The 18170-nt window shown below is 42.1% G+C and overlaps 1 protein-coding gene across 1 annotated transcript; it reads right to left on the bottom strand.

Annotated features, from left to right (window-relative positions):
- Positions 1-371: 371 nt before the first annotated feature.
- LOC139342228 (phospholipid phosphatase 2-like) lies at positions 372-17144 on the bottom strand. The gene is made up of 6 exons (XM_070979219.1): positions 16839-17144; positions 3925-4076; positions 3569-3831; positions 2826-2883; positions 2150-2326; positions 372-1553 (listed from the first exon to the last, which is right to left on the bottom strand). Exons 1-6 carry the CDS (start codon positions 16897-16899, stop codon positions 1404-1406), a joined length of 861 nt encoding a protein of 286 aa, XP_070835320.1. The 5' UTR covers positions 16900-17144; the 3' UTR covers positions 372-1403.
- Positions 17145-18170: the final 1026 nt, after the last annotated feature.

Genomic DNA, 18170 nt, shown 5'->3' on the forward strand with positions numbered 1-18170 from the left:
GGTCAATGTCTCAAAACTGGACCAATCAAATCAAACCAAAACTAGGAGTAAAATGTTTTGTAATGTGGGTGAACCGATCCCTTAAAAGCAGATTTTGCTGTGACTCTTTTCTTTTTTCAAACCACCTCTTACGTGGCCTAACAGCTCCATTCCTTTGACACCGAGGAATCCATTAGCGTCAGCTTCAGGTCCAGACATGAACCCTGCGTCAGTGTGCTATGCACTGTTTTCAACAAGAACACAGCAGAGAAATAGCCCAATGAAAACAAAACAAAAAAAAAAAAATCAAAAATATCCCTTTGCTTCACAACAAAAGGATTCCTTTGCATTTCTTTTTCTTTCTTGTCAAAGTAAGCACTCACAGACTACATGCTGGCTAATATTTATGCAGAAAAATACACAAAACAACCGACAGGCTGAGAGAAATGATTACAGTATGTGCAGCTTCACAATAGGTTACACATGTTATAAAGAGGGAAGGAAGGAGGTCCATGAAGGTGTATTTAGTTCATGTCAGCGTGTTTTCCGAGGACTGGAGGTACAAGGAAACTGAAAAAAAAGCTGGTTTATGAGATGAATATGTCTCCATTTGTCTTTGGTCATCCTTTGAGATGAAGTTCATCTAGAAAAGAGAAGAAACATGTTGCCAGCTCAATAGGTTGCACTGTAACATCACAGCAAAGTGGCGGCGGCACTTTCTTCAAAGGCTACACGATTTATTAGATACAGTAGATATAAACATAATAAAAATGTTAGCAATATACATCATCGTGTACGTAGTTAAAGCAGTCCATCATTACACATGGATATCTTCTAAAGACAGTAAAATACAGAGACGTCTGCAGAGGAAAGTGACAGATCAACTCCAGTGTAGGTAAAACAAACATCTTACTGGACTGCGAGAAGCAACAGAAACGTTCAGCCTCCAACATTTTTCACTCCATCCAAGGACAGAGAGAAATCTTTGGTCGGCGTTTTTGAAATTTACAGATTTCTTCAGCAGCCTTTCACTCACTTTTCAGTTTAACTCACAGCATAAAGTCCCCCCCCCCACAAATCTGAAACTCTTCTCTCATAAAACACAGCACAGAGCTGAGGAAAAAAAAAAAACATCATAAAAATATATATAATTGCACAGAACAACACTAGAAATCAATCTCTCACACACCCTAACTAAAAGACAGACGATGGAGCCTCTGTTCAGACAGGTTTTGGGAATCTGAGCAGAACTGTAAAATTGTTGGGAAGTCGTCTCCAACTTTATCTGGATTTCCAGGTAGTGGTTACTGCACTGTGTGTGTTTTTTCTGTACAAGTCACAGGTCCTTTGGTAACAGAGCTGCTGTTAGAGAGCGAAGGCCCGGGTCAGGAAGAGCTGCCGCTGCCGCTGCTGCTGTCAGGAGCTCATACAGGTCCAGAGTAGCTGTAGTGGTTTCTGTGCTGCGATTCGGGCGGCTGCGGGCTCGGTTTGCGCTCAAGGTGTTCGACCTCTGCCGTGTCTGGCCGCGTGCAGCGAGGGGGGCGCTGTTTGAAGAAGTCGGACACGTATCGGACCTTGAAGAGGAGGAAGAAAGATCAGCGGCCGATTCTGCTTTTACGTTTGAAAAGATTTTTGTTTTGTTTTTTAAAAATCTGTTCCAGGTTATAACACAGATGTGATTCAACTGATAAAACGTGTAGCTCGTTAAAGCTTTTTATACTTTGTGCTCTCGGAAATGATGCATGTACGAGTGATCAAAAAAATCAAAACCTGCCGCGTTGTAATGTTTTCCAGCCCTGTGATGCAGGTTTCCTCTGTGAGACTTATTTTTAAGTGTTGACACTGAGTCAGAAAGACTTTGACTCAACCTTGGTCATTTTTATATTGAATATTTGTAGATAAAAATATTAGATTTTAAGTACAAAGCCTCAAAATGTGTCACGAGGAGGTAGTTATTGTTTACAGTTTCTATTTTTCTGGTCACTTCGTGCATGTTTCTCATTTCTTTTGAATAAACTGGAGAGGATTTTAGGTTGTCTTTTAATAACTAAATATGCTCCATCAAGCCGACGATCTGTCCCGAGAACAATAACTACAACCTGAACCTATTTCAACATCGCAATCAGTGTCTTTCTGGTCAAAAGCCACAGAAACACACAGTCGTACTCACGGTGAGCACAGCGATGAGCGCCCCCTGCAGCAGCCCCACCAGGACGTCGCTCCAGTGATGTTTGTAGTCAGACACTCGGGTGTAGCCCACGTACAGAGAAAAGGCCACCAGGAAGAACTGGATGGTTGGTCGGACCAGCCGCGTCCACTTCCCCTGCATGCGGGCCTGGACGTAGAGCTGCACACAGAGAACACACTCACGTGGTTAAAGTCAACTGCGGTCTCAACTTACACCTTTTTACTTGTAAATTCTGTTTTCAGAAATTCATCTGGACACAAATTTTACCTTCATCGAATTAATTTAACAAAATGGCAACAAATATGTCTAATCATACACATTTTTCAAAAACTAACAGCATTTCTTATCTTAATGTGAAATATTTTAATGTTGTCTGTCCTGAAGGAGAAGTTTTCTTTTGGCCGACCCCTCTCAGAGGTCAGAGGTCAGGCTCAGCTCCAGGACAGCGCTGCATTTAGACTGACGATCAGGGATTAAACAGTTGAATCTGTCATCTTCCGGCCATTGTACAGTGTGTGGTGTTGCAACAATGATGTTTTCAAATGTGGGCCGTGCGTCTGTGTTGACCCCCCCCCGCCTCCTGTTGTCAGTCACCGGTGTCTTTGGTAAACACACAGTTCACACACACAGAAAGTGTCACGCGACGGCGGCGACTCACCGACAGAAAGAGCATGCTGTACATCCCGAAGGACGAGTGGCCGGAGTAGAACGACAGCCTGAGGAGACGAACAGCAGCACATCACGATTCATGGACAGAATTCACTCAGCTTTGTGATTCCATGTGATTTTACAATGACATGTTTGGAGCTGAACTATCAGTCGTTCAGTTCAAAGCAACTTCGACTGCGAGTGAAAGTCATTTATCACCATTTTTTGACATTTTATTAACATCATGAAACAGTAATTTTCTAAATGTAGAAATCCTTTCTGAGCTGGTTGACGTTGATGATTGATGCAGGAAATTAAAACATCAGCTATTTTATTATCCTTACTGAAAATCACATTTCCTGATAACATCAATTCTTATATATTAATTAAGTGTGTAAACAATAAATAGGAAATGATTCAGCTTTTTTTTTTTAATAAATTCCTTATTTAAGTAATTTACTAAGCAAAAATGCAGAAAATATCCTGGTCCAGTTATTTACATGTGAGGATTTGCTCTTTTATGAGGTTTATATGACTGCAGATTTCATATTTTGGAGGTTTTGACTGTCAGACAAAAAAAAAAAAAGCTATTTTAAGACATCTTGCACAAAACTTGTGGCATTTCTCCTCTCACCTTAACCGAATTTAACCGAATAGTTAAAATGATAATGAAAATAAAATTTGGTATCATCTTAAATATCGATATATTGCTCGGCTCATGTCCACATAAAGTTTTTAGAGTCTTGTTTCTACCTGGATTCAGTCACATTGCGAGGGTTCCCGGTGCAGTTGATCTGCAGCATGTATCCGTTACAGCTGACCGGGGCGCACACGGCTAAGAAGTTTGGACGGGGACGACCTATAGTGAACTTGGCAAGGTCGGTCAGCGATTGGCTGACGGCTCCTCCAAACAGGAAGGTGCCCACCACCTTATAAAGGGCTGACAGGTACTGGTTGAACTGGGAGTTGGAGTGAAGACGCTTTGTGTGAACGAGGTAGGCCTCTCCGGTGGTGATCTGCAGAGTGGACAGAGGAGACAAAATGAAGGGTTCGTTTTTATCACTGCGTCAAACACCGGCCGCTCAGACGAACGAGATGCTGGGACTCACGATGACGATGGAGCAGGTGATGGTGACGGCAGCCATGCCTCCATGGGAGATGGTGTCTCTCCTGTAAGGATAGCTGATGCTCTTATCGTCGCAGTAGATTCCTCTTTGGTACGGACTGAACATGAGCGTCAGGATGCCTGACGGCAGAGCCGCTGGAGGAAGACAGGAGACAGTTTGTGTTATGGATCTCCATCTTCTCCAGTTAGAGACAATCATGGGACACATAATTCACAAGCAAACAGAAAATGATGCAGTAAAATGTGCATCTGCAACAACAGCACTTAATACACACAATGGTGGATGAGAATTGTGTCAGTCTGATCAATGTCACTACAGACACTGCAGCAGTAATACTGCAGTCTTTGGGAGCCGCGCTGCATTGTTAAGAGCTGGAGGTCCATCCTGACAGAGACTTCAACCCTTCAGCTGCGACACAGTGAGGTGCAGCTCAGGAAACAGCTAAGAACACACTGATGGACTCGTGTTTTGGCTTTGGGCAGACGGCCCGACTCTGCCAAGTACATGAATTTGTCATCGTTGGAGCTCAGTGGCAACGGCTTCACCTCTGCAGGTCACAGTCACCCTCTGTGGATGAGCCGCCTGTCGCCATGGAAACACGTGGGACAGGACAACGGCGACCTTTGACATCAGGGCAGCGTTTACACAGAGAAGGGCCTGGGAGCTGAGGACTGAAGGAGGACACACACTCGTGTATCACAAACAGACTCGTACACACACCCCTGACAGATAAAAAGGGCTCCAGAACATGCTTGTATTTATAGTTTCCATGTGCACGACAGACAGAAAAACCTGGTTTAACAGTTTCTCTGCAAGTGCAAACAAAAGAGCCAGAGTTCAGCCTGGCACAGCAGCAGCAGAAGCACATAAACCTGCCTCTTAAATCTGAGCGGGGACAATAGTCCAATCTCCAGGGCTGATGTCACGGACCCTCCAGACTACAACTCTTAAATAGTTTTCCTGTTTTCAAGCACTGCTCGTTGAGCCGCTGCAGAAAAGAAGAGCGAGGGAATGGACGGGGTTTGTTTTTGCAAGCGGGAGCTGTGTATTAACTGGGCAATGCCATAAGAGCGGCTCTCCGCTAACAGATTGCTTCCTTCCTGCAGAGTGTGTGTGACCGTCGCTCTGACAGGCAGCAGTGAGTGAAACCACATGAAGACACACAAACACAGAGAGGAAAACACGTTCCAGACAGGCAATTTTGGGAAGGTAATTCCAACATGATGTCACGTCAGCTGGTCAAGAGTGCGAATTAAGTCTGAGGTCATGCACACTGCGGCCTGTCAGGTGTGAACATTTACAGCCAGCGCTTCCGTCTACACACAGACGACACTTGTTAGTATGAATGAACTTTGCTTTGGTGAATGTAGGCCAACTCGAAGGAGGAGGTTTAGGAAGGAAAGACAATAAAACAAAAGGTGAGGGTTGTCCTGCATAAAAGAAAGACTCTAACACATCTTAAATTCTTAATTTTAGCCTTAAATTTCTTATTAGGCTTCATCTAAATGGACCCTCTATTGCTCCTGTATTCATCAACTTCACATGTCATATGTTAAATTATGGTTAAAGCTGAAGCAGCTGCTTTTTTGGCACTTGGAGGCAGCAGAAACAAGCTGACATCACCTTTTAAGACCTTTTTGCTCTGTTTTTTGGTCTCTACCACTTCCTGAGGGAAATATGTAGCTCTTCAGCTGCTAAAGTTTCCTCTATGTTAACCAGCTAGTCGCTAACTGTGTCCATGTGTTGATTGGTTAAGAGCAGGTAGTGTACAGTGAGTCCTATATTGCCCAACCCTAAGTCATAGTGAACGACCTCCCTTCACATTGTTTTCACATTATCGATACACTAATACTATAAAATTATTGATTGTAGCTGCTCAGAATTTCATGTTTGTGCATGTCACATTTACAGGTGTTATGCTCTATACGGGTTATACGCAATGTAGGCAACACAAAAGAAGCAAAAAACAACAGAAACCCTATGAAATGCAATATATTATATTATATACAGATGTCTGTGTTACGGTGTGCAGACTGTGTTGCTCTCTCTACATGCTACCTAACGAACACACACACATCAACACATGCTAACGCCACTAATGACCCTTGAAGACAAGCAATTTCCTCATTAAAGAGAATGCATTTCCATGCAAGTGAAGCCGCCCCTTTGCTCTTCACATCTCAGAGTTCATTATTCCAGCAGGTCAAGCGTGCTCTCAGCTCGTCTTTGAAGTGAGGGCCAACCATTGTTTACTCTGCAGGGTGCAAGCATAACATTTAGATAAGAGGCTGCTCGTTTGACACAAGTCTCTGGTGGCTACACGCTGCCAGGGCGGAGATGTGACTGGACGGGGTTGGCCAATGGCCTTCAAAATACACACACACGCAAGCGCGCGCACCCACACACGCATACACGCACACACCCTAAGCTTATTTAACAACAGAATGAGCGAGGAAGTCAATTCCCCTCCGTATCACACATGCTCCAGCAGCCTCTGGGAGCCGAGCCCATGGAGAGCTCCTATTATCTGAGTGGGACTGACTGTTTTTATCTGCTATTATTCCAGAAGGCCTGGTATGTTTTCATAGGCCTGTGCTGGTGGGGCGGCCTCCCCTCCCAGAGGCTGGGTTGAGTTGAGGCGAGAGAGGTTCACTCCCCAAATTTACTCAAAACACCTCTTTCCTTCCAATAAGAACTTTTTTACAAGACAGAGTATTTTCACTTTAAGTGTTCCATGTACTGTGTATGAGTAGTTTTTTTTTTTAGTATATTTATCTTAAGGTTGTCTAAAGTATTGATACTGAAGTCCTTTTCAAATCAAAGCTATAAAAATCACAGATCTCCAATCAAATTTTCAACTCAAGGCTGCACGGGTGAAACAGCAGGGAGGAAATTTAACTGGTCCTCAACCATTGCTGCTAATTTTATTACAAATGTGTAAAAATGTCCTATTTTGTGGCCTTTGATTTTATTTCTTTTGCTGTGGTATCTAAAGAGGTATTCAGTATCATTTTCTTTACACAAGTCTTGTATCAAAGTGTGAAATTCTGTTTGTGACATTAATTCATCCTGTTTTTTCATGTTTTGTGGTAAAAAAAACAAAAACAAAAAAATGAACAGAGCTCACCAGTATTTAAAGGGAAAGTTTGACATTTTGGTAAATATGTTGTTTTCTTGCAGAATATTAGATAAAAGATTTCCTTATGTCTGCATGTCAGGTCCATGTTTTTTCTTCGGTTGTTTTCCTTCATTTTACCAGGAAGTCTCATTGATTTTGTTCTCAGGTCTCTCTTGTAAAGCTCAGCATGCATACAGCACACTAACATAATAACTTTAATGTTCCTCAGACAAACAAACTGAAGTTAGAGTGTCTCTAAACTTCTGCAGTTTGCCCCTTTCAGATGGTCTGAAAACCAGTCTACACTTCAGAGTTGTCATGAGGAGCCACTCTCAGTGATTGCACAGTACGTATAGAGCTGCACCCTGAGATGATTAGCCTAGCTTAGCATCAAGACTGGAGGTTAACCGGAGTTCAGAAATGCAAAATCACCAATTAACACATTATGGATGTATGTGAAATTCCATATCAACGTGTTGTTTGATACACTAAAACAGTAAGTGAGATTTTTTAGCATATCGGAAACATTAACATGAAACAAACAGTACGTGACGTGCGTACTATTTATGGTGAAACATTACAGTATGCATGCACTGGGCACTATGCTAGCATAAATATCCCACAATACAACGCAGAAGTGACGACAACATAACAGGCGATAGTGAACAGCACCAAGTCTCCCTTCATGTCTGAGTATCAGGTTTAAGTTTGCAGGGCGAAATATATTTTTTAAATAAGTTCATGGTTTGGTCAAATCTTCGTATGTGACGCACTGTTGAATTTTTTTAATGACTGAAAGTTAAACTGGTGTTATCATGAACAATATGGCACACTGCAATGTTGAACACATGCTGGGTGTGTAGTTCACCGTACGTGATCTCGAACGCAGCGGACGCCTTCTTTGTTTAACCTGTTTCTTGGTGAACAGCCAGGTGCGGCAACATCTTGTCGTCATGGTGACGTTGCCAGGCAACCAGCAAAGACGCTGCACATTAGAAACAGCTACAGCACGTAACTTCCCACAAGACGTGGTTTTTACTTTATGGTTTCTGTGCAGAGGAAACAACGAGAACATGACCACCATAACTAAACTCACACTGATCCGCTCTACCTCTCAGACAGACAGAAAGTACGTTTATTTCCAAAAACGATTCCCTCAAGTACAGTTATGAGCTACTTGTGCATAACAATTTAGCTCAGGCTAACAGCTGTCAGTTAGTTGTTGCTTTGCAGGTTAAAGTCTTAGAATTGCTAAAATCTCAACTTTTAACTCTTAAAAACAGTGTTATTGCAGGACAAAATACATTTGACACAGACTTTTAGAGAAATTTCTCAAACTCTCTTTCTTTCCTGCTTCCTTCCTTCTTTCCTCCCTGTCGCTTCTCAGATCCTTTCCTTCTTTAACTGATCTAAAACTTCCCAAAATTGGAGGTTTTTGCCTCAAACTATCGTCTCATGCACCATCTGTACTTTCCCGAGTACATTTTACTGTTACTTTTACTACAATAAAGCATTTGAGTACTGAAAAAATAAGTTCTTTGGCGTAACTGTAACAGCTTGTCTCATCCTGCTCTGACATTTTACATGTAGCTGTTGAGTTTTTTCCTCCCTTTTTCACTTTCTCGATAAACTTTTACGGCTGCAAACAATGTGGAAACCAGCCCCAAACTCTCTTGAAAGACACACACACATTAAGCCTCTGCTGAGTTTTTGCCTTCAGAAACAGAACGTCCACAGGAGAGATAAAAAAGGAAGAGGGGAAAGTATTGTTTTACGCTTTCACAATCTCTTCTGGCGAGAGCGAACCCACGATTCCACTTTGAGAAAATAAACATGATGGAATTTGGGATCGGACACAAGTACAACTTCCCCTTGACCTCTGACCCAGCGGGAAGTGGGAAGTGTTCCTGTTATTCAGGCCTGAAGATGAGCGGCGGAGGCCCGCGAAGCACCGAGACATTGATGGGAAACAGAAACAGGTAACGGCGTTGGAGGTGGACATTTGTTTGAGGTGTGAATGTAAAACATCAGCAGACCGCTGTGAGGTTTCAGCATCTGCTTGGTGACCCTGACAGCGATTCACACTGAGGCGCTCAGAAAACTCTTATCTTATTTGTGAAGTTTCCTCTTTGGTTTATTTGCATATCTTCACTGCTGTGGGATTTCTGCCTTTTCCGGTCTGTGTAGAACGACCGTCATTGTTCATCGTTTTGGGGGTTAATCTTCTACTAAATCCAGGAAAACTGTTGTTGGAAGGAAAGCTCATTATTGGTGAGGTTGGGGATTTTTCCTGGAAAAGCCCTACATGACACAGGATGGTTAAAAAAAAAAGAAGAAGAAGAAGCTTAATCTTGGTGTTTTTCTGCTTTGGAGAGGCAAAACCTTTTTGTATGAAAAGGTTGAGCGTCACTACTTTAACCTATTCAAACCTGAAGAGTCAAAACACATTTTTATGTCCCGTCATCTGATGTTTTGGATTTCCCCCTTTGGTGTTTTTTTCAAACCATGTACTGGATGTGTTACCTGTGCACATGCCTGCAGCTGCTTTCATCTGGATCAAACTGTCCTAACATGCAAATATACATGACTTTATGTCCATAGTAAAGGCAAAGATATGTCTCTGAACATTTCTTGTAGCCAAATTATCACAAAGTGTTTGCAGCACAGTCAGGCTTGACTGGAAATACTGGAAACACTGTTGTTTCCAATGTTCATATGTGTTTTATATGTATCCTTAGACCTATATTTGGAAACTACACTGTATTTAACATGATTAATGGATGGGTTACATCAAAAATAAAGAAATTATCTCTTTTGCAATTATCTGTATGTACGTTACTTTATCCTTCACTCTCCTTTTAGCTCTGTTTTGGTCTCCACCAACTCCCGAGGGAAGTATGTGGGTCTTTAGGTGAAGCAGGTAAAATGTCACCTTTTCATACAATGACACCGGCTGAGACCGCCAATTATGTGAGGTTCATTGTAATGTACGGTGGGTCTGGAGGGGTTAAACATTAATATGTTCTTTGTGTTGAATTGTACCTCAGAACGACTCAACTGTCGGACTGAGGACGTTCATTTGTTGGCTTTTTAATTAACAGTATTTGAGCTTGTGTCAAATGTGTTGAAACCCAGATTTCAGCGAAATTGTTGGTGTGAATCCAGATGTTGTCATTTAAAAAAAAAAAAAAAAGGTTTCTCAACATTGTGAGTCATTTTTCCAAAATTTCCTGTTTCTCATTAAAGTGCTGCGCTGTAATGAGATCGAATCGGGCCTCACGTTTATCCTTCACTTTGTGCTGGATTTAGATTTGTCAACACTTTCTATCATTGATGTACATTTGAAAAGGACCGTGTGATCGTCCGGTGAAGGTATGCTCTCTCTGAAGTCTCTGTAGCTTGCATCATGTTCAGGCAGTCTATAATTAAAACAATCCATCCTGCAGACCTTTGTAGCTCATACCTCACCGAAGTGAGCAAAGGAACACTGAAAAGTGACTGTGACCTTTAATCGAAGGCAGAAAACAGAAAGAGTTCTTACTCAAGCGACCACAACAGTACAGAAAAGACCTGAAACCAACCACACACGCACGCACACATGCACGCACACATGCACGCACACATGCACGCACACATGCACGCACTTCGTCTTCAGCATCTATCTTTCATTTTCACACAGGAATGTCAGGGAGCAGAAGTCAACACTTGACTTTGACACTCATTTGGCAGAAGCAGATACTGCACATGTGTGTGTGTGTGTGTGTGTGTGTGTGTGTGTGTGTGTGTGTGTGTACGTGTGTCACTAAAACAGATAGACGAGTGTCTCAAAGATGTCAGCAAAAAGTTAAAGTGGCACATAAACAACATTGCGCAGAGAGAGAAACAACAACAGCTGCTGTCGGTCGCCTCATCAGCTCTGTTACTAAACTTCAGTTTAAGGCTGAAGCTTGTAATGAGAGAGGGGCCGTTTTCATAACGGCACACTTTCATTTCCTCATGCTGATTCTCACCTCAACAAAAAAACATATTTAGTGCCCACTGCCAAGTCATTCTATACATCTAGAGCTGAAATCAAGAGTCCATCAAATGATTTGTTGATCACTGATTTGTTTTTTTTGTTTTTCGTTGTTTTGGGTTTTTTTTTACCAGAAAATGATGGAAAATCTCTTGCTCCAGATTCTGAAATGTTAATATTTCTAGTTTTTCAGTCTTCTGTGGATGCAAATTGAATATTTTTTGGTTTGGTAAAAGACATCAAACTTGTGACGCCCATTTTGCCATTTCCTGACTATCTATAGACCTTTGCACCCGACAGGAGCTCCAAATTTACAGGACAAACATGGAATAATTTGACACCAGTCTCATCCTTTCCTTTCATTTGCACTTTTTCCTCTTTTTATTTACATTAGCTCACATTAACAGTCACTTTTTAACTCCCTCACTCCTCTTTGTCCTGCACCAACATGCTGCTGTAGCCAGAAATCTTTAACAAAGCTTTAAGTTGCTGTCAACACATGCAGTAATTTTATAATTCAGAAAATAAAACGGTTAAAAAACTAATATCAGGTGAATAAACATAACTGCTCAGTGTTAGAGGCTAAAAGTCCTGAAGCTTTGGGGACAGTGAGGATATTACAATTACATCTGAGTTTGCATGTATTGTTGAAGTTTGTTCACGCTCACAAAGTAGCTACTGAACCGTCTGAGATCACCTGACTGACATGAATTTTCAGAACGACTGGTATTTGCTTTCAGGTTTAGCTAGCAGGGGTTTGGCTCCTGACACCAAACCAATACATTATACATTACATGGATCCTTCCGCCCTGCTGCATGCGCACAGACCAGATAATGAATGCTGCAGATGAGAGTGAAATTCTACCTGAGCCGAAGTAAAAAGGAGTTATGAGAGTCATAAAGAGTCACTTAGCAGCGATGGTGAACCCATCCTCGTGGCCTCTGTGTAGCTGAAACATGCAGCAGCAGCTGGGCTCGGTCTTGCTGACGGGCAGCCGGAAACACTTCAGCTCTTTGGCGTCTCTTAATGTACAAACACCATTAAAACGGAGACAAACTGTGTTTAAAACAGCGTCGAAGCTGAAAGCAGTGAGTTCGCATGGACTCTTTGTGAGGAGCACAGCGGGGAACAGATGGTTTTTCTAAACAGCTTGAACGAATAGTTTGTTCCAAGCTGGAAGAGGTTTTTTTCTTTGTTTTGTGTTTGGAAAATGTGCACATTCTCTTCTCTGTCAGCTGAATATAAACAGCCAGGAAGGTTAGCTTAGCTTAGCATAGCACAAGGGCTAGAAACAAGGGGAAACAGCTAGCCTGGTGCTGTCTAAAGCTAGCAAAACCTTCTCACCAGCACCTCTAAAGCTCACTAATCAACACCTCTCTTTTATTTGATCCAGGGTTTATGTGACAGACGGTTTCCGTCATGCTGGTTAATCAGCTGCCTTCTTGGCTGCAGCCAAACCTGCTGAAAAGCCACGTGTTGCTTTCACACTGTGGTTTTTAAATGTGTTATTTAGTGAGCTTCAGAGACGCTGAGAGGCGGATTTTGTTACCTTCAGACAGAGCTAGGTTCAGATAAAAGGCCGATACAATGAAGATATATCTGACAATAACCATAGTTTGTAAAACATCTTAATCAGTGGACTTCTAGCTAGGTTAGCTGTTTCCAGTCTATGCTAAGCTAAGCTAAGCTAACTGGAGGATTGATCTTCTCATCAAACTCTCCACAAAGAAAGCAAAGAAGTCTATTTGCATTCTTCATTCCATCCTTTTAAACAGGAAACATTCAGTGACACCATCAGTGTCACAAAAGCCTGATTTTACTCGCTTATCGACTTGAAACGTGAAAGATGGAGACCGGAGGAAAAGTGAAAGAAAAAGAGCTCGTTCTCATGAAAGTTAATTTTTAATAATCTTGTCATTTCACTGAGACATGAAACGTCACCGTGGCCTGAATTTCATGACGGACAGTGTAACAGCAACGTTTGTGTGTTTGTGTGTGTGTGTGTGTGTGTGTGTGTGTGTGTGTGTGTGTGTACTCTTACAAGCTGTGTTGTACCTACTGTGTGCAGAGGTAACAAATAATGGCAGGATGGAGGTTTGACGGCAGAAGGGAAGAGAGAGAAATAAAACACTGAGCAGAATCACAGATCAGTTACAATCTACACACTCAGCACATTCCTGTCATATCTCACACACACACATGGACACACACACGCATGCACTACACAACCTCTCTAAATGAGGAGGAATCAAACCTGCATGTTAACCCTGCACACACATACAGATCACAGCAGATTAATGTCCTCAAGATGAAAACAAATAGCAACCGCTGAGGGAGAGGAGACGTGAAGACACAGTGATTAAAAGAAGGAAATTAAAAATCAGACACGGAGATGAAGTGTTAGTTTGTACAGAGATACGCCTGCTATCACAAACCTGCCTATGAAAACTAATACAAACGGAGGCAAAGCCGTAAGGCCTCGTGATAAAAATGACATGAGAGCAGGGAAATAAAACAATATATAACATCAATATTGTGACACGAGATTCGTTTGGGCTTTGGAATATCGAGAAACGCATTTTATACTTTTATTTTCAAGCAAACTGCCAAATACGAGGTAGCTTCAGCATCTCAAATGTTCAGATGTGCAGCTTTTACTTCTCTAAATTATAGTAAACGCAGCAAATTTTTACATCTGACAAGCTGAAACCAGCAGAAATGTGACATTAGTGCTTGAAAAGAAATCAGTCGCCAAAATAGTTGCAGATTAATTGTTTTTCGATTGATTAATGGACCACTTGTTGCAGCTCCAGTCTGAACACATTCACACTATCAATCATCTTTAAAGCGCTTCCTTAAGCACAGATAGTGATCTCTATATTATATTGTTATATTATTCCTGCTGACATGTATTTATTTATCTATTTTTTTTAAACCCACAATATTTGAGGTTATCAGTGCTGGTTTTCATTTGGTAGTTTCATCTATAAAACGCCCACGTCTTAGCGACTCATACAAGATGATTCAGAGCACCAATCTTAAAACTAATGGTTTCACTTTTCAAAGGCCGATGATTACTCACACCTCTGACAAAAATCCTGCAGGTCTCACACACACACACACACACACTTTCACACACCCGATACACCAGGATTGTGACATGCTAAAGAGCCGAACCTCAAGCTTAGTCAGCCAAAGAAATGGTTGACTGAGTAATCTTTAGTTGACTCGACATTAATCATCACATCTGTAGAAGGAAAGTCTCAGTATGTCCTCGGCCAACCGGGAAAAAATTGACTCATTACTAAAACTACTGGCCTCATTTTCATATAACTCAGTGGAAGAGTGTAGCGGAGGCCAAGGACGAACCAGCGAGGCACAGATGTATTTTGACATTATTCTAACAGCTTTGGACATATATGCAGTGGTTTCACTTGCAGGTAGAGGAGTGGCCTTCTGGTGGAGGTCACTGAGTGCCCCAGTTTTTTAATGAAATCAGCTAATCAGCGTGTCCACGAAATCCTTATCTGTCTTCACCTTTAAATCAGCCTCATCCCAAGGAAGATGGTCTGTCTTTGAGCTCATCCCTAAAGCCTGCGATGGAGGAAGTAAAGCACAAATACTACACTGCTACAAGTAAAAGCCCTGCATTGAAAATATTACTTAAGTAATACTATGCAAGGATGATCAGGAAAATGTATTTAAAGTAGTAAAAGTAAAAGCAGATAAATGTCCCCTGTGACTGTTATACCATCATGTAACGTTAATGTAAAAGCAGGATTTTACTGTTGTGGAGATATTAACTATTTTGTAAAAAAAAAAAAACTTCAACTGATTATAGTTTTCATTGTGGATTAATGTGTTACTGCTCCATTAATTAATTAGCTGGTTGGTAAAACTTCTGAAAATGGTGAGATACGCTGTTAAAAAGACCCCAAGCCCATAGTGACACCTTCACAAAGAGTCCAAAGTCCAAGTCCGGACCTCAAAATGATAAAAAATAGACTAAAATTATTAAAACATAAGAAAAAGCAGCAAATCCTCACAGGTGTGAAGCTGGAGCTGTGAAATGTTTGTGTCTATTTGTAAAGTAAGCAAAGTACAAAATGCAATATTATAGTAGAGGTAGAAACTAGCATGAAAAGACCCAAGTGTAGCACAAGTACTTCAAATTTGTCCTTAAAGACAGGATTGAAGAAGTAGTGACTGAGTAAATGTCCACCACTGTCTAAAGTTTGAGACCTTTGTCGTCCCCAGAATGGACACGCAGGGCGTTGACAGCCGACTCGTCATGTGTGAGCACAGGAACATTTTGAGTGTGGAGGGGGTTGAACAGCACAACGGCCATTATCATTCCTCCCTGTCAGTCACCAGATGGGTCCACAACTGGACGCACACTCACACACACACGCGCACACACCCAGGCTTCAGTGTTTCTTGCAGCCTTCACAGAGATTCCACTGCAGCTCCAGTTTACCCCCATAACTCAACCCTGAACACATCCACAGAAAACAAACTCGGTGAGAGATGAGCGCCCCTGATTCCTCCCGTCTTTCATCATGTCAGCTGCAGCCCGTGTCGGCCTCATGGTGACAGAAACGTCTGCAGATGTGACGCAAACAGCTGGAAGATGTCAGTTCTGTTAATGGCTTCCTGCAGTCCTCGGAGCACAGAGCAAGTCGCGACAAGTCGTTTTGTTCCCTGTACAGAATACACACAGCAGAGACCACTCTCAACACACACACACACACACACACACACACACACACACACACACACACACACACACACACACACACACACACACACACACACACACACACACACACACACACACACACACACACACACACACACACACACACACACACACACCTGCCTCCCTGTTTCCAAAACAGGATTTTAACTGTCACAGAAAGAGAGATTCATTGAGAACGAACTTTGCTCTTCCTCCTAACCCTCGAGATTAAAAAAGAGAAGGGCCACAGGGGGCAGGAAGAAAAATATGCAGAAAGCATGAATGTATTCACAGAGGCTGGAAATTATTCATCAGAGAGACAAAAGAGACACACACAGTCAAACTGCACTTTGTGGCTACTTCCACACGACCACGATGTCTGAACTCGATGTATTCAAGCTGTTCACCTCAGCAGATCAGCGCTTTAAAAGCCAGATAGTGAGATAAGATAGGATTTGTCCCATCTTATCTGATTAGTGATTTCAGGGAAGAAATCATCAGTTACAGCTGGGAAAAAAAAAAGTCCCTGCAGCATTCTTTGTTGAGAAAGACTCTGTTTGGCCTGTTTGAACAAGATAGAGACCAATGATGACTTGCAGTGTTTCATTGCACTGTCAAGGGTAAAATCACTGCCAATTAAGGTGTTTACTGCGCATGTTTATGCAACAGAATAATGTGCACGATACGTTTTTAGAGTGCAGATTTATAAACAGGTGTCAGTAACTTCTAGTCTTGCACAAAGACCCATGAAGCAACAAGTGGATCATCTGTGATAGATATATAAAAACGTGCTGTGTTTGTGTCTGTGCGTGTGCGTGCGTGTGTCGTGTGTGCGGTATTGGGCAATCCCACGCGTCACTGTGCAAACGTTTCAACAGAAACTTTTGTCTTTTTGGAGTCATGTTTCTGATTCGGCCGCACAAACTCGCGCGTTAACGCACCGCAGATAAGCTGTGCAGCCTGAACCTGAGCAGATTTTCAGCCATATTGTCAGGAGGAGGGGAGAGTAAAGGTAGTCACTCACCAACAGTCACACAAAGAATATCCACCACGATTAAAATCAGCTTCTTTCCTTGCTCTGTCATGTTTCCTCCGATGCCGCTTCACTTTCATAAATAAACCGAGTTAAAGAAAAAAAAGCAGAGGGACAGAGCTGTAATCGAGGAACCGCCTGGAGTAACTATGGAAAAACTACTAGCCGCACAAGTCGACCTGCTTGTTCTTCCGGCTCCACTCCTCTGTGTACCTGCCTGTCCGTCCGCCTGTCTGTCTGTCTGCGCACTGCGCTGATTCAGGTGAGCAGCTGGAGACGCGTCGCGCTGCGCGGAGCTGCGTCCCGCTTGTCCTGCCTTTTTACGCACGGGGGGCGCGTCTTTCCGCACAAACGACGAGCTAAAAGCGGGCTCACAAAGGATTTTGGTTTCTCGAAATCTTCCCTGTGGACTGGAGGAAACAATCCAACTTTCTCTGCTTCGTCGTCTTTATGTGATTGTGATCAAATCAAAGCAGTGAAATTACCCACGTGGTTACTCTTTGGGTAAAGACATGGCACAACCCACCTGAACTACCTCATATAGTGTGATGATATTTCATCAGCTGAGATCTCGAACTGATTGAGACAGTAAACATTAGCAGATTAAAGAGTCTGATCCTACTGAGGACAAAATGTCTTTGAAGGCTGCTCACACTGGACTGATCTGTCTTTACCAATCTGACGACCCATGTGCGTTTTCAGCTAGAGAGCGATCACTTATTTATGCTCATATTATGGAAGACTTTCAGCCAAGAGAACAAAACAGAGCAAGTTAGGAATGATAAAAGCGGACACAGGCATTGGCTGTAAAAACTTGTGAGATAAGAAGTCAACTTTTTCAGATAGAATCTCAAATTTTGACTTCAAATGTTCAATGTCAAGCTTTTGACCTCTATGATTCTGACTTTGTGTTGCACACTTTTGACTCATCAAGTTTTGACATAAAAAGCCATGATTTTCACTTACTATGTCTTAAATCTGACAATGACTATATTCATTTTTATCGTTCTTAACTTGATCTGTTTCTTTTCCTGGCAGAAAACAGCTTCCATAATAATAGACATGAATAAAAGAAACCTCTGCTGCTAAAAGTCAAAATATATTCTATGATGGGCTGTGCCATGCTTTCATTAAATATCTAAAAATTCTGATTTGTAGTGAGCATTTTCATTTTCTGTAATTTCTTGTAATCCTTTTCTTTTCGAGGCAGGAACAGACCTTCACACTCACAGGCCTTTTGTTCAGGCAGCTACAGCTTCAGGGTCCTGGCACTGTGCGTGCTGGCTCACTGTCACGCTGTCATGAGTTAATGAGACACTTGAA

Source organism: Chaetodon trifascialis, chromosome 14 (assembly GCF_039877785.1).
Source record: "Chaetodon trifascialis isolate fChaTrf1 chromosome 14, fChaTrf1.hap1, whole genome shotgun sequence".
Taxonomy (NCBI): Eukaryota; Metazoa; Chordata; class Actinopteri; order Chaetodontiformes; family Chaetodontidae; genus Chaetodon; species Chaetodon trifascialis.

Bases quoted from the DNA above. Each gene is read 5' to 3' on its own strand.
- LOC139342228 (XM_070979219.1), bottom strand. From the start codon at position 16,899: ATGACAGAGCAAGGAAAGAAGCTGATTTTAATCGTGGTGGATATTCTT. The intron at 2,884-3,568 runs GTAGAAACAAGA...TCGTCTCCTCAG, and splicing joins CGCAATGTGACTGAATCCAG to GCTGTCGTTCTACTCCGGCC. The intron at 2,327-2,825 runs GTGAGTCGCCGC...CTCTGTGTGCAG, and splicing joins ACAGCATGCTCTTTCTGTCG to CTCTACGTCCAGGCCCGCAT.